This window comes from Procambarus clarkii, chromosome 1 (assembly GCF_040958095.1).
Source record: "Procambarus clarkii isolate CNS0578487 chromosome 1, FALCON_Pclarkii_2.0, whole genome shotgun sequence".
Classification (NCBI taxonomy): domain Eukaryota; kingdom Metazoa; phylum Arthropoda; class Malacostraca; order Decapoda; family Cambaridae; genus Procambarus; species Procambarus clarkii.
Genome location: NC_091150.1, coordinates 47,315,685 through 47,333,606, shown reverse-complemented (window position 1 = coordinate 47,333,606; position 17,922 = coordinate 47,315,685). Strand labels below are relative to the sequence as shown.

The 17,922-nt window shown below is 41.9% G+C and overlaps 2 protein-coding genes across 2 annotated transcripts in view; both read right to left on the bottom strand.

Moving 5' to 3' along the window:
• The window catches only part of LOC123773024 (uncharacterized), a 204,794-nt gene extending 188,229 nt beyond the window's left edge, over positions 1-16,565 (bottom strand). The window contains exon 1 of the mRNA XM_045766555.2: positions 14,325-16,565. Coding sequence (XP_045622511.2) covers positions 14,325-14,479 — 155 coding nt within the window. The 5' untranslated portion in view covers positions 14,480-16,565. The remainder of the gene's footprint in view (positions 1-14,324) is intronic.
• Positions 14,514-17,645, bottom strand: LOC123754433 (50 kDa spicule matrix protein-like). The gene is made up of 3 exons (XM_069322210.1): positions 17,585-17,645; positions 14,596-15,480; positions 14,514-14,518 (listed from the first exon to the last, which is right to left on the bottom strand). Exons 1-3 carry the CDS (start codon positions 17,643-17,645, stop codon positions 14,514-14,516), a joined length of 951 nt encoding a protein of 316 aa, XP_069178311.1.
• Between the last annotated feature and the right edge of the window lie 277 nt (positions 17,646-17,922).

The following is a 17,922-nucleotide window of genomic DNA, read 5'->3' as shown; positions in this document are numbered from 1 at the left end:
AACCCACTCCTGCTTGTTCCAACTACACCTGCTGGTTCAACCCACTCCTGCTTGTTCCAACTACACCTGCTGGTTCAACCCACTCCTGCTTGTTCCAACTACTCCTGCTAGTTCAACCCGTTCCTGCTTGTTCCAACTACACCTGCTAGTTCAACCCACTCCTGCTTGTTCCAACTACACCTGCTAGTTCAACCCACTCCTGCTTGTTCCAACTACTCCTGCTAGTTCCAACTACTCCTGCTAGTTCAACCCGTTCCTGCCTGTTCCAACTACTCCTGCTAGTTCAACCCGTTACTGCTTGTTCCAACTACTGCTGGTTCAACCCACTCTTGCTTGTTCCATCTACTCCTCCTAGTTCAACCCGTTCCTGCTTGTTCCAATTACTCCTGCTAGTTCAACCCGTTCCTCCTTGTTCCAACTACTCCTGCTAGTTCAACCCACTTCTGCTTGTTCCAACTACTGCTGCTAGTTCAACCCACTCTTCCTTGTTCCAACTACTGCTAATTCAACCCACTCTTGCTTGTTCCATCTACTCCTGCTAGTTCAACCCACTTCTGCTTGTTCCAACTACTGCTGCTAGTTCAACCCACTCCTGCTTGTTCCATCTACTGCTAATTCAACCCACTCTTGCTTGTTCCATCTACTCCTGCTAGTTCAACCCACTTCTGCTTGTTCCAACTACTGCTGCTAGTTCAACCCACTTCTGCTTGTTCCAACTACTGCTAGTTCAACCCACTCTTGCTTGTTCCATCTACTCCTGCTAGTTCAACCCACTTCTGCTTGTTCCATCTACTCCTGCTAGTTCAACCCACTCCTGCTTGTTCCATCTACTGCTAATTCAACCCACTCTTGCTTGTTCCATCTACTCCTGCTAGTTCAACCCACTTCTGCTTGTTCCAACTACTGCTGCTAGTTCAACCCACTCCTGCTTGTTCCATCTACTGCTGCTAGTTCAGCCCACTCTTGCTTGTTCCAACTACTGCTGCTAGTTCAACCTACTTCTTTTTCAAATTCCTTTGATATAATCAATTACTGACAGTTAGGTTAAAAATTTAATTCTAGAGAATTATGGAGGTTGACAGAAGGAGGTTGAGCGTCGTTGATGACAGGCACCGGAGATGACAAGGGGGAAACTAGTGTCAAACAAAGATGGAAATTAACAAGATTTTATTTAACCAAAATTATGATATTCACCAAAAATTCCTAAGCCCCTCCTCTCCTACACTGACAATGATTAAGTAATTTAGCCACGCACAAAACATCAAAGTTACCACACACACATTACCCTTGACCACGGCCTCTCAACCCACTGGTGATTTACTGCCTTTCGATCCGGTCCCTGGATGACCCGGTCCGTTCCAGTTCCTCGCTTCCAGACACTCAGCCTGTCATCCTGCGCCGGGAATATATGCCCAAACTACCCCAGCAAGTGTCAGCTGGGGGGGGGGTGGCCACCTACCAGTTGAAGGCCTGACCTACGTGCATCTTGAAAATATCACACTCAGCATTCTGTATAAATTTGTAATTAAAGCTGTTTGACAAGAGTTATCCCAAGCTATCTGGTAACTAATGGGCTTGGCATAAACTCTTATCTCTTGTTAATTTGAAGTAAAAGAAGAAGAATTTGAAGAATTTTTCTATTCAAAGTTGTTTGACATGCCTTTTAACTAATGGAGGGCGAGGTCAACCTCCTGACCTCTTACTCATACTCGCCAGGACAGGAGGAGGAGAGAGGAAAATTAAAATGTGGAGGGAGAGAGACGGATTTTCTTGGTTGTTACACCTTGCTCAACCTACTCCTGCTAGGTCAACCCACTCAGGCTCGTCCAAACTATTCCTGCGTGTTCAGATCTTTCGTCAATGTAAGTAGTAAGGAATAGCAAGTGTGAATGTAAGTTTATACCTGTTAAAAGCCCTTGCTATAACACAATGTGTGACCTCACAATAGGTAGTGTTAACATTTGTAAGAGGTCTAATTTCACTAGATGAACGTAACATAATCGTGGTAGAATTAGAAGCTTATGTAAATGTTCGTCCCTCAACTATGATCATATTGAATAAAATACTGAACCTGATTGATTGTTGCCCCAGGAGGCGGCTAGTTTATTGTGCACCCCATACTCATCCTGTGAGCAGTAGCGCAAAAAAAAGGATAACAGAGAGCATAAAAGGTTTTTATCAGACCTCAACGGAGATTATTACATTAACAATTACAGCTATCCTGCACACCTTATAATTATAATGTCAGCTAGTTACAGAGATTCTTCCATTTCAATAGCTTTGTATTTACAGTTAGTCATTATACATTAATGGTGGGTCTTTTCGCTAATATATAATTGTTTGAGCTATGGAAATATTACAGCCATAGGGGGAGCTGCTGTTTGTTAATACTAGTCTTCACAATACACTATTTGCTTCTTGATCTCATGTGTTGTTTATCTACTGGAAGCAAAATATGGATACAGTTCAAAAGGATTTCAGATATGTTATCCTTAGTAATAAAATGGTTTACCATTTCATACACCGTGAGTTTAGATTTATCTATAAATGGCTCAATTTTATTAATCTAAGATATAATGCTCAAGTGTTTGTCCCTGTCTTTGTCCACACATTGTATAATTTACTTTCTTTAGATCCCCATACAAGCCGAACTGCCAGGGACACCTGTAGCCAAGTCTTACTCGAGATGTGACAACGTCTGTTAGTCTGCACGATGCTGTTACTCGCCCCAGACACATGTTTTTGTTGACACATTTCACTGTGATGAACGAAGAACCTGCGAGTTCCAATTTACCATTTGTTATATAGGGGAAGATTGAACCTGTTTGTTAAACACCTGCCACACTGACGAAGTGAACCATCCTACCTGCGGCCGTATATCATCAGTTACTAGATATAGTGATATGCCTCTTAAAATGTGTAATAACGTCTGCCAGACAGAGCTCAATGAGTATCTTACATTCCTGAATTAATATTATCACTCAAGACTCGAGAGTTGTGGTGTGTTGTTAACCACCACCACCACTACCACAACCATCACCGCCACCACCATCACCATTATCACCATCAACTCCATCATCACCAACACTACCACAAGAAACGTCACCACCACCACCACCACCATCAGTACAAATACCACCACCACCACCACCACCACCATCAGTACAAATACCACCACCATCACCATCAGCGTCATCACTCCTCATCATCAGCGGCAGGACTGTGTACTGTGTGTGAGCATCTGTACAGCCTCTGGTGTGGTGTAAGGTGACACTCACGCCTGCACCTCACAGCACACACTCACGCCTGCACCTCACAGCATACACTCACGCCTGCACCTCACAGCACACACTCACGCCTGCACCTCACAGCACACACTCACGCCTGCACCTCACAGCACACACTCACGCCTGCACCTCACAGCACACACTCACGCCTGCACCTCACAGCACACACTCACGCCCTGGGCGTCCCTCACAACACACACTAAACCTAAGCAGTTTGTGTGGTGTAATTAGGAGCTGGTAGCGAGGCGAGAACGGATTAAGTATAAGCATCAGTCGTCAAGCTGTGAGGAAAGTGAAGAATGTGTTAGTGAACACTCTGAGGGTGAACACTGTGATAACCGAGGGATTTGTTCTTGTTGGTGTATCCCGAAATATTGTTGTTCATCGCTGAAAGTTGGGTGTGTGTGTGTGTATGTGAGTGTGTGCGTTAACCACAACACTGAGAGGTTAGAGTAAATGTTTTGATATGTAGGCTGGCGAGTGTGAGAGGGAGGGGGACCAGGGCCCCACCCACCCCTCTCGGGGCCTTGGCCCACAACCCTCTATACCTCACTCTTTGTTTCACTGAAACCTTCTCGCTGCATTATTCCTGGCTCTCTGATCCAGAGTCGTCCTGTGTTTTAAGCTCGTGTAATCATATTTGTGGACGTGTGAGTCAGTTGGCTTCTATTATCCACTCCGAGCTTTAGGCTAGGTTAGTATGTGCCTAATACACGTTCATTTGTAGTCTATCAATACGGTCAACAACTATAAACAATCCTTCCCGCTATATTAGTGTTCTTGTTGTTGGTGTGATATGTCAGCGTATGACAAGGACAATACTTGACATTGGCGTGACATGACAACGGCATTAACGTGACAGATGTCCATATACAAGAACAAGGACATTACGTGCTACTGAATGGCATGTATGCCTTTACATGTCCATTGGGGGACTGTCAGCCCAGCCAGTCTTAACATAAAGACAATACAACATTTCTTTCAAGGAGCTTGACAATGCACATAAAATGTATCTTTCAAAAATGACATCATTTTTACACACAACCACAGACCATCGCCAAGCAGAGACTGCCTTGTAACGCGGGCAGGGAGAATGTAGGAGAGAACTGTCTTTGTTATACAATCTGTTTGTATCTTGTACTTTACATTATATCCAGTACCTTGTACTTTACATTATATCCTGTATCTTGTACTTTACATTATATCCAGTACCTTGTACTTTACATTATATCCTGTATCTTGTACTTTACATTATATCCTGTACCTTGTACTTTACATTATATCCTGTATCTTGTACTTTACATTATATCCTGTATCTTGTACTTTACATTATATCCAGTACCTTGTACTTTACATTATATCCTGTATCTTGTACTTTACATTATATCCAGTACCATGTACTTTACATTATATCCAGTACCTTGTACTTTACATTATATCCTGTATCTTGTACTTTACATTGTATCCTGTTGGTTTAGTCTTGTTCTCGAGTGTTCACTACTCTAAGGGGAGTGAAAAAGCCAGCACAAATTTCACGACTTTATGTATCACTTGTGGAAAGTGATGGAGCACTATGTTGTCACCACTATATGACAACATGGACCATATGACACACTAGAAAAAGAAGTCTATCTATTCTTTAACATTTTTCTTAACTCCGATAACACTGATAAATATTGAACCAGGCAAAAACCTATTTCATGACTTAAAACAAAACTGGATTGATTCAGACTACTGATGACTGAATGTAGAGATCAACCTGTCCTCAGTCCAGGCTCGTTAAAGCGGCGGCCTTACTGCGCCCCCCCCCCCCTCCACACACACACACACACAAAGACACATTTACTCATTTTAACATACTGTCTATTACAGTAAATATAGGTTTGTCCTCATATATAAGTTAATATTATAACTGTATATAGTACGTAGTAATGTTCTACTACTACCATTCCTCTCATCTTCAGTGGTAGTCTGGGAAAGTTGAAAATTCCAGCATAGCAGCTTCTGTAATGTTTCCTTATTAACACTACTCATAGCTGAGTGGATTGAGCTTCTGCCTCACACGCGTGGGGTCCGTGGTTCGAGTTTCCTAAAGCCTAAGTGAAGGAAATGTTTATTTCCACAGAAGTGTGGATGACAATTTAATATTTCCTTTGTTATACGCTTTCATCCCTCTGTATACTTCAACCATGTCCTAAACTCTTTGCCTTTCTAAAGAACCTAAATTAAACTTTCTTAATTTATCTTTATAAGGGTGATTTCTAACTCCTTTGACTAACATGGTCATCATTCTTTGTGGCCCTTGTTTAAATGAATTTATATCTTATATACAGTACGGTGACATTAACTACAGCAGCATGATAACGCTAAAGAATAACACTAGACGTTTCATTGCTTTCGCCTCTAGAATTAAATCCTAGTATCTATTTTTCCCCTTACTCGGGACATTTAGGCAATTATTTTTTGGTTTAAGATCCCTACTAATCATGACTTCTAGATCTTTTTCGAATTCAGACTTTTTAATTTCACCATTGTCCAGCTGATATCTGGTAACTCTACTGTCATTTCCTCGTCTGAGGAACTTACATTTACCAGAATTGAACTGCATCTGCTAATCTTTCGTCTATTTTAGAAGTCCATCCAGTTCTTTCTGTTTATTCGTATTCTAGGACGAACCTCGCTGTAAACCCATGTACATTTTCTAGTTAATGTGTTTTTTTATGGAATTAGTATTACGTAGATAATGTAAAAAAATAAGTGTCCAACAGGTAATTAGTGTCAAACCGTGAATTCAGTGTGAAACATGGCATAAAAACTGAGCACAAACTGTTAGGCTAGAATGGGTACCCGACAGTATTTTGACAAGCCAAAATGACAACAAGTCAAAAAATAACCAAAGGCCAAAATTCCAACAACTCATAATCCCGACCAGCCAAAAGCGCACAGATTTACGGTTGAAAGGATTATAGCTGTTGGGATTCGGGGCCTAACCTGGATACAAGTAAATGAAAATGAGGTTTGAGGGGCACCTCAAACCTCGATAGAATGAAAGGAAATTATATCTGGGAAGAAATATCTGCGGCATCCAGGTGTAACAATGTTTGTGTTTATGTTAATAGAATAAATTTAATTTTATAATAACTTTTATTTTAATGGAATAAACTTGACTAATAAAACAAAGAATGTTGAGAATGAAGACTTTTTAACAATTAGATGACTCCTTTCTTAAACAACATTTTATGGAGCCAACACGAGAACATAATCTTTCAATTTAGTCTGGGCAACATGGAGACATTAATAAAAACATCAAAATAGAGGAGTTAGAAAACAGTAATTATAGAGATGTCAGATTTAACTTTGTTTGAAAAAGTTGTGAGAGAAGCCAAAGTTTGTGCCAGATTTCCGTAAAACTAATTTTGAAGGTTTGAAAGCTACTAGGAAAGGAAAGACTGGGTGCTCCTCCCATAGACCAAGCATGAGAGGAGGGTCATACTTGGTATGTGACGTAACATAAGAACATAATAAAGGAAACGGCAGAAAGCCTATTGACACATGCAGTGCAACTCCTATTTACACGCAACAAAACTCATTGATATACATATACACATACATATCTATGCAGACATAAGGTCGAACTAACACACTTCGTAGTAATTTGGCTCCCACTGCTCCTTGAGGTTATCTTGAGGTTATCTTGAGATGATTTCGGGGCTTTAGTGTCCCCGCGGCCCGGTCCTCGACCAGGCCTCCACCCCCAGGAAGCAGCCCGTGACAGCTGACTAACACCCAGGTACCTATTTTACTGCTAGGTAACAGGGGTATAGGGTGAAAGAAACTCTGCCCATTGTTTCTCGCCGGCGCCTGGGATCGAACCCAGGACCACAGGATCACAAGTCCAGTGTGCTGTCCGCTCGGCCGACCGGCTCCCCTGCTCGGCCGACCGGCTCCTGCTTCTTATGGTGCTGGTACTTATTCTATTTCCAACTCATCTTGTTCTCTCAATACTTTGGTGAAACTGCCCGTACTCTTAATTAGAATCAGAAACATTATTCGTAACAACTTATACAAATCATTACAATAATGCCTGGATTTAATAGGCGTACAACAGTCTCAATAAAACGTATATTTTGGTATAAAGTGAGTAACATTTACATTACAATTTGAACAGAGCGTAGTTTACCATTACAACACCGAGATAAAAAATGGCACATTTTATATCACAATATGAGGATAATGAGATGATAATTCGAATAAGAACTAATATAAACTAATCATACCATAAAGTTATAAAAATTTCCACACCCTCAGCGATGTACATTAGCTGATTCTATGACTATCCCGGATCAAAATAATTCAAAATACGTCATACAGCATATATCTGACTTCAATAGGACTCAAAATGCCTGTCAGTAATCTATCTCTTTGTGACAGTATTTTTTCATAATTCCAAGTATCTAACTGGGGATCTCCCTGCTTTTTCTGCTGACTAGTTGTTTTATCTATCCCGCAGACCTCTACATTATATTTATATATGTATATATATCACTAAGAATTCTATTGAACCGGCCAGGATTCGAACCAATGTCGACCACGATCACCCCAAAGCGTATACGGTACTGTAACCACCTCACCAATGTTCGTGTGCATCACGAGAGACTGATTAGAAAGGTATAGTCCCATGATATTAGGGGTTGGGAGGTAACCTAAGTTGTGTTAGGGCATGATTATTTCAAAGGAATCGAAGGGTTCGCATAAATAAAGTTAGCTTTAGTCAGAGCAGAAAATTACTGAAAGTGAAGTGCCACAGGGATCTGTCCTGGGACTTTTTGCTTAGTCTAAGCACTTGGTCATTCACTGTAACTTTCTTTCATATATAGTCCTAAACAAAAGCTCTAATATCACACATTATACAAATCTTTTGAAAGAGTGCAAGATGTAAAATCACAACATATTTTGAATCACGGCATCTACTTAACCCCAGACAACATGGGTTATCTCTCACAATTGCTAAACCACTATGAGATGGCCTTAGATGCCATGGAAAGCAAACACAGTGCTGATGTAACACACAGATTTCACGAAAGCTTCTGACAAAAGCTCCATCCATGGACAGACAAAAAGCTAACAAGACATTCCATCTTACAGACACAGACTGTTGGGATGTATCGCTTTTCAGCCTCTGCATCTCCATTTGACTTGATCCATCAAGCTCTTCCTAACATTATACATTTTCCAGATATTTTTTTCTTTCATGCAATTTCCTTTTAGGGGGTTTAATCTCCTTTATCTGATCCCATGATTAATTAATTGCCATTGAGTTTAGGTAAATCATGAGATCAAAGAAAAGGACACAGTGGTTGCTGGCTCTTAGTGGGACTTCATGCTCCATGTTTTAAATTACTTTCTCATACTGGGTGAAGTTCAGGTCCGGTATACTAGGTGTATCTCCATCATTTTCCCCTTGTCATCTTTTACATGTTGTTACAAAATTCCTTTCTACACCTGATCAACCAGGCTGTGACTCATACGTCAGGCTACGAGCAGCCGCGTCTAACAGCCTGGCTGATCAGTCCAGCAACCAGGAGGCCTGGTCGACGACCGGGCCGCGGGGACACTAAGCCCCGGAAGCACCTCAAGGTAGCCTCAAGGTAGGTACACCTTCAACTAATTTTGCAACTCCACATTTCTTCTTCACCATGGAGATTTCCCTATTTCCAATTTATCTCTACCTGATTTAAGATCCTTTTGATTAGTAATTTTGCTCTCAATCTGTGTTTTACTGTTCTTGAAAACTGTTATATAAATATATATATATATATATATATATATATATATATATATATATATATATATATATATATATATATATATATATATATATGCGAACAAGCCAGAATGGTCCCCTGGACAATATGCAACTGAAAACTTCATGCTCCATGGAGTTTTATATATATATATATATATATATATATATATATATATATATATATATATATATATATATATATATATATATATATATATATATATATATATATATATATATATATATATATATATATAATATACAGTATACTGTGTTGGTGGCTTAGTATTCGTATTAGGGTCTTTTGTTGTTAATTCTTTGTTGTATAATTACAAATTATTTTGTAATTCTTTTACAAATTATTTGTATATTACCGGAATTTACCTAAGGACCACCATCTATCTAGTAACTCTCACGGGGATAGGGAAGCCAGGGATTTGTCAAAGGTCTTCCCATTTTATCGAGGCTTTTTAACATCTGGATTTCAAAGTGAAGTAAGCAAAACCACTATTTTATCCACCTGCTAACATTCCCAGTGATGTAATCTGTGTATCTATTTGTATTACAATCTGCAAATTTCCCAAACTTCCACTTTCGTTCTATTAGGAGTTTCCTTTCCTTGTCATCTAGAATCAACTGTATTGCATACATCACATCAGAAACTAGTTTTTACTTCTGTAACCACATCAGATACTTTTCATTGGGTAAAAGTTTAGGTTTTCTATGCTTGGGTCGCCGGTTAAGTTAAGTTAGGTTAGGTTCGGGAAAATTAGTACATCATTTTCTGTCCGTTGTGACAACTCGAGAGGACGAGCTGCACAACCCATGTGCAATTGTGTTCGCGCATCCATGTGTTACCACGTGACTATGGGTCCATGCATTGTATTCTTTACATATAATATATGTAAAAATATTATATGTATATGTTTTATTTTACATATTTTTTCCTACATGAGTATAGCAAGTCTATGCATATATGTGCTTATATACTCCATCACAGTCAAATCGTCAAATATTTCGACAAAGCTTGTTTTCTAATTGCTAAACTATATCTTTAAGAGATAATGTATTTGTATTTATCTGTTTGGCCATGGATGGAGGCCAGACACTTGGGGCTAGCCTCACCCAACTTTGCAGGCAGACTTGTGCCTAGCATTACCCAATATATTACAGCGGTTGGTGACCAACATGAGGGAGGTCGGCCCCATTGCTTCCACTAAAAGGTTGGTGGTTCACATGGCGACCTCTTTGAAATCTGTGAATTTGAAAGTGGCTAGTAGAGTCCCTAGAATTTCATTATTATAACCCAACTTGGAGTATATATGTATACTAGAGCAAGGAGTGTAATACAGCAGGTCGGGTCGTCTGCCGTGGCACAACCACTTGGTGCCCGGGTGAACTCAAGCACCAGGTTGATACATGCACCAGGTTGATACATGCACCAGGTTGATACATGCACCAGGTTGATACATGCACCAGGTTGATACATGCACCAGGTTGATACATGCACCAGGTTGATACATGCACCAGTTTGATACATGCACCAGGTTGATACATGCACCAGGTTGATACATGCACCAGGTTGATACATGCACCAGGTTGATACATGCACCAGGTTGATACATGCACCAGGTTGATACATGCACCAGGTTGATACATGCACCAGGTTGATACATGCACCAGGTTGATACATGCACCAGGTTGATACATGCACCAAGTTGATACATGCACCAGGTTGATACATGCACCAGGTTGATACATGCACCAGGTTGATACATGCACCAAGTTGATACATGCACCAGGTTGATACATGCACCAGGTTGATACATGCACCAGGTTGATACATGCACCATGTTGATACATGCACCATGTTCATACATGCACCAGGTTGATATATGCACCAGGTTGATACATGCACCAGGTTGATACATGCACCAGGTTGATACATGCACCAGGTTGATACATGCGCCAGGTTGATACATGCACCAGGTTGATACATGCACCAGGTTGATATATGCACCAGGTTGATACATGCACCAGGTTGATACATGCACCAGGTTGATACATGCACCAGGTTGATACATGCACCATGTTGATACATGCACCAGGTTGATATATGCACCAGGTTGATACATGCACCAGGTTGATATATGCACCAGGTTGATATATGCACCAGGTTGATACATGCACCAGGTTGATACATGCACCAGGTTGATACATGCACCAGGTTGATACATGCACCATGTTGATACATGTACCAGGTTGATATATGCACCAGGTTGATATATGCACCAGGTTGATACATGCACCAGGTTGATACATGCACCAGGTTGATACATGCACCAGGTTGATACATGCACCAGGTTGATACATGTACCAGGTTGATACATGCACCAGGTTGATGTATGCACCAGGTTGATACATGCACCAGGTTGATACATGCACCAGGTTGATACATGCACCAGGTTGATACATGCACCAGGTTGATACATGCACCAAGTTGATACATGCACCAGGTTGATACAAGCACCAGGTTGATACATGCACCAGGTTGATATATGCACCAGGTTGATACATACACCAGGTTGATACATGCACCAGGTTGATACATGCACCAGGTTGATACATGCACCAGGTTGATACATGCACCATGTTGATACATGCACCAGGTTGATATATGCACCAGGTTGATACATGCACCAGGTTGATACATGCACCAGGTTGATACATGTACCAGGTTGATACATGCACCAGGTTGATATATGCACCAGGTTGATACATGCACCAGGTTGATACATGCACCAGGTTGATACATGCACCAGGTTGATACATGCACCAGGTTGATACATGCACCAAGTTGATACATGCACCAGGTTGATACATGCACCAGGTTGATACATGCACCAGGTTGATACATGCACCAGGTTGATACATGCACCAGGTTGATACAAGCACCAGGTTGATACATGCACCAGGTTGATACATGCACCAGGTTGATACATGCACCAGGTTGATACAAGCACCAGGTTGATACATGCACCAGGTTGATACATGCACCAGGTTGATACATGCACCAGGTTGATACATGCACCAGGTTGATACATGCACCAGTTTGATACATGCACCAGGTTGATACATGCACCAGGTTGATACATGCACCAGGTTGATACATGCACCAGTTTGATACATGCACCAGGTTGATACATGTACCAGGTTGATACATGCACCAGGTTGATACATGCACCAGGTTGATACATGCACCAGTTTGATACATGCACCAGGTTGATACATGCACCAGGTTGATACATGCACCAGGTTGATACATGCACCAGGTTGATACATGCACCAGTTTGATACATGCACCAGGTTGATACATGCACCAGGTTGATACATGCACCAGGTTGATACATGCACCAGCTTGATACATGCACCAGGTTGATACATGCACCAGGTTGATACATGCACCAGGTTGATACATGCACCAGGTTGATACATGCACCAGGTTGATACATGCACCAGGTTGATACATGCACCAGGTTGATACATGCACCAGGTTGATACATGCACCAAGTTGATACATGCACCAGGTTGATACATGCACCAGGTTGATACATGCACCAGGTTGATACATGCACCAGGTTGATACATGCACCAGGTTGATACATGCACCAGGTTGATACATGCACCAGGTTGATACATGCACCAGGTTGATACATGCACCAGGTTGATACATGCACCAGGTTGATACATGCACCAGGTTGATACATGCACCAGGTTGATACATGCACCAGGTTGATACATGCACCAGGTTGATACATGCACCAGGTTGATACATGCACCAGGTTGATACATGTACCAGGTTGATACATGCACCAGGTTGATACATGCACCAGGTTGATACATGCACCAGGTTGATACATGCACCAGGTTGATACAAGCACCAGGTTGATACATGCACCAGGTTGATACATGCACCATGTTGATACATGCACCAGGTTGATACATGCACCAGGTTGATACATGCACCAGGTTGATACATGCACCAGTTTGATACATGCACCAGGTTGATACATGCACCAGGTTGATACATGCACCAGGTTGATACATGCACCAGTTTGATACATGCACCAGGTTGATACATGCACCAGGTTGATACATGCACCAGGTTGATACATGCACCAAGTTGATACATGCACCAGGTTGATACATGCACCAGGTTGATACATGCACCAGGTTGATACATGCACCAGGTTGATACATGTACCAGGTTGATACATGCACCAGGTTGATACATGCACCAGGTTGATACATGCACCAGGTTGATACATGCACCAGGTTGATACATGCACCAGGTTGATACATGCACCAGGTCTATTCAGAGTTCCATCATTTAATTAAACGGCACAACTTTCGGAGTCAACCCCGGAAAGTTACTACAACGCCTGATACCCCTTCTAGTACTATATATAGTGTTAGGTTAGGCTGCATTAGCTATGTAATAACAGGATGTGAGCTATGATAGTAGCATCATTCCTATAATCTCTGTCATAACACTTTTAAATTGTTGATGGTGTGAGCTCGCCTATATGTACCTGCAGCATGGGGCTATAGCTCTTGGGACCTACCTTTCCAGCCACTGGTAATATATAGCAATGATTCCTCACCTATTTTTCTGTCAAATCTACTTATGAAATGATGAATGTACTTCGCTTCGTCAACTGACTCGTTAAGCTCATTCTAATTTCCCTACTCGTGTGCTAATAAAAAAACTTTTTAACATCTCAATAACTCATCTGTTAAGTCTTAAGCTTCCATTCATGCCCTGTTTTTCTATTGGCATGAATTACGAACTTTTCCTCCTTTTCCATTCTGTCATACCTCCCAAAATATTCTATCTTATCACGCTTCCTCTCTCTTCTCCTTCATAGTAACGTTAGATGTGTGTGTGTGTGTGTGTGTGTGTGTGTGTGTGTGTGTGTGTGTGTGTGTGTGTGTGTGTGTGTGTGTGTGTGTACTTACCAAGATACTTACATAAATGTTGTTGTTGTTCGTATGAAGAGCAGCGACGGGATTACATAAATGTGTTTCATTGTATTACAACCAACACAATAATGCCATATTAACTCTCTTCTCTTGTTTTTCTAATCAAACTTACATTTAAAACTGTGTAATGAATTAGCGTGTGTTGTGTAATTTAAGGGAAAAGGGAAAAGACAAAACTAGCGACTGACCTTGCAATAGGTTCCTTTTCAACATCGTAATCATCCTCAATATTGCCAGTGTGGAAGATGTCATTGAGGTCCGGGTGGTCGTGAAGACTGAGGAACCCTTTCAGGCCCGCCGCCTCTCCTGGAGTGCCTTTAGCCATCTCCAGCACCTCACGCATCCCGCCACTGCTGGATGGCTTTACTACACCTGGCTCACGCTGGGTATTGTTGCCTTGCTTAGCTACACCTGGCTCACACTGGGTATTGTTGTGTTGCTTTACTACACCTGGCTCACACTGGGTATTGTTGCCTTGCTTAGCTACACCTGGCTCCGGCTGGGTATTGTTGCCTTGCTTAGCTACACCTGGCTCACACTGGGTATTGTGTTGCTTCGCTACACCTGGCTCACACTGGGTATTGTTGTGTTGCTTTACTACACCTGGCTCACACTGGGCATTGTTGCCTTGCTTAGCTACACCTGGCTCACACTGGGTATTGTTGCCTTGCTTAGCTACACCTGGCTCCGGCTGGGTATTGTTGCCTTGCTTAGCTACACCTGGCTCCGGCTGGGTATTGTTGCCTTGCTTAGCTACACCTGGCTCACACTGGGTATTGTTGTGTTGCCCTGCTACACCTGGCTCACACTGGGTATTGTTGTCCTGCTTTACTACACCTGGCTCGTATTGGGTATTGTTGCCCTGCTTTACTACACCTGGCTCGTACTGGGTATTGTTGCCCTGCTTTACTACACCTGGCTCGTACTGGGTATTGTTGCCCTGCTTTACTACACCTGGCTCGTACTGGATATTGTTGCCCTGCTTTACTACACCTGGCTCGTACTGGGTATTGTTGCCCTGCTTTACTACACCTGGCTCGTACTGGGTATTGTTGCCCTGCTTTACTACACCTGGCTCGTACTGGATATTGTTGCCCTGCTTTACTACACCTGGCTCGTACTGGGTATTGTTGCCCTGCTTTACTACACCTGGCTCGTACTGGATATTGTTGCCCTGCTTTACTACACCTGGCTCGTACTGGGTATTGTTGCCCTGCTTTACTACACCTGGCTCGTACTGGGTATTGTTGCCCTGCTTTACTACACCTGGCTCGTACTGGATATTGTTGCCCTGCTTTACTACGCCTGGCTCGTACTGGGTATTGTTGCCCTGCTTTACTACACCTGGCTCGTGTTTGGTATTGTTGTGTTGTTTTAATACACCTGGCTCAAGTTAGGTGTTGTGTTGCTTTACTATACCTGGCTCGAGTTTGGTATTGTGTTCCTTTAATACACTTGCCTCGTGTTTGGTGTTGTTGTGTTGCTTTCCTACACCTGGCTTGTTAGGTGTTGTTGTGTTGCTTTCCTACACCTGGCTTGTTAGGTGTTGTTGTGTTGCTTTCCTACACCTGGCTTGTTAGGTGTTGTTGTGTTGCTTTCCTACACCTGGCTCGTGTTGGGTATTGATGCGTTACTTTACTACATCTGGCTTGTGTTTGGTAGTGTTACATAGCCTTATTACACCTGGCTCGTGTTGGGTATTGTTAAGTTGCTCTACTACACGTAGCTCATTTTGGGTATTGTTTCATAATTTAATACACCTGGCTCGTGCTTGGTGTTGTCGCATTGCTTTACTACACCTGACTTGTGAAGGGTATTGTTGCATTTTTTTACTATACCTGGTTTGCGCAGGGTATTGTTGCATAGCTTTACTACACCCTGCTTGCGATGGGAATTGTTGTATAGCTTTACTACACCTTGCTGGTGGTGGGCTTTATTACACCTGGGTGAAGCAGGGTAGTGTTGTGTATCCTTACTACAGGTGCAGGTGGAGAGCCTCTCCAGGCAGCTCTGGCCTCCCCGCCCACTTGACACTGGCACCTTACTCTCCCCACCACTGCACTACGACACTCATCACCCGCGCCGGCACTAACAATCACTGGCAGAGGGAGGCGACGGAGGCTCCTGCCGTTGTAGGGTGTCCTCCCGGCACTGCCTCTTGAGTCACTCTCAACACCTCTCTGGTCTTCACTCACACTCCCACCACCGACCACGCCACGTTGCCACCTCTTATTATCTTACCTACACTTCTACACCACATCTATCCCTTTTTTCACAGATTCTTTATTATAAATACGATCTTTGAGGTTAGTAATTTATTGGATTTTAAATTGCAAACACAATAAAATATTTGATGCGTGTTAATAATTAATAATGATAGAACAAAAGGGCGTGATCTGTAGAAGACAACAGTTACTTGTGACTGTGAACGTCATAGATAATGAACAAACGCAACCTCTCGCCTGCAAGATGAAGACTGGAGGCGTTAAATGTGTGTAGAGGCGTAGACAATACGATGTTGTGTGAGTTACGAAATGATTTTGGTGCACACTCACCTTGTTGGAGCCCGTGACGTCACTAGTGTAGCTCCTCCCACCAGCACATTCAGAGTAACGGGCGCTGCTTGAACCAACTCCTACATATAATACAGTACACCAACCTTATTCTGGAACTTTAACACAAGTTACCCAGAGTTACGACTGATTTAAGCACCCTTAACCTTTTATAATGTTACGTTCAGATTTATATTTTCGAAGCAATTAATAAATGTACACGAATAGGTTATATAGATACCTCAGAAGACATGATAAGTAATGCCCAAATTGTACAGTGTTGGTGTCACCTTGAGCGTAACGTGAAGAATTATGTAGTGTGCACCTACACGTATGTCTGCATCACTATGATGACGCCACACTCTTGTTATTGGCTCCTGATGCACGAAGGTCACTTGCTCACGCACCAATCAACTTGAACTACTCTCTTGATCTAGTTTAAATGCTTACCATCATAATATATTTCTTACTCCTCTCTAGACTCAAGAGACATTAATGAATCAGTTACAGTTTAGTTCATTTATTATGCACCCCATACCCATCTTGTGGGTGGTAGTGGAAAGGGTTACAGAGGCACATAATGGACTCAGGGACTTAACCCCACAATTCATTTAGCTAAGCAAGTTACAATCTTGATGAGCTAGTTACAAAATTCAGTATAAATCGTCACATCATAAATAGGGTCGAGATCGATCACAAATACAGTTTCTAAATTAAGCAACTGACATGTGGAGAGCTAGTGTCACAATTGCTATGTTTGTCCTGCACACCGCCCCCCATCCAGTGGGCAGCGGTGGATAGGTTACAATCACTCTTAGTTACTATCCAACAGTTAGTAAACTGGGAATATTTGGCTAAAATTTCTGGTAGCAGATCATTTTGAATTAAATATTTACACATCGTTGGAACATTGGTTATAGAATTGTCTCTGAATTCGCGTATCTTTTCGCACTCCATCATCCAATAAAATCAGCAGCTTCCTAGATATGTTACTACTGTTCGGGTTAGGCTCCTTTATATGTATTTTTGGGCAGATGTAGACCTGACCAAATGTAAACTCCGCAAAACTATTCGCACACCCTACATCACTGTTATGGAGTGTGAAAAAACTAGAGATAGTTCTATCATAAATGTTCAATAAATGTCGAATTAATGATAAATAATGTAATATTAGAAATCGTCTAGAGAAATATCTAGTTTGCTTATTAACATACTAGCGATCCGTGGACAAATA

Excerpts from the sequence above, each read along its gene's own strand:
- LOC123754433 (XM_069322210.1), bottom strand. The coding sequence starts at position 17,645 with ATGGAGTGCGAAAAGATACGCGAATTCAGAGACAATTCTATAACCAAT. Across the intron at positions 15,481-17,584 it reads AACCAATGTTCCAACGATGT|GTGTAGTAAAGCAGGGCAAC; the intron begins GTAAATATTTAA and ends AACACGAGCCAG.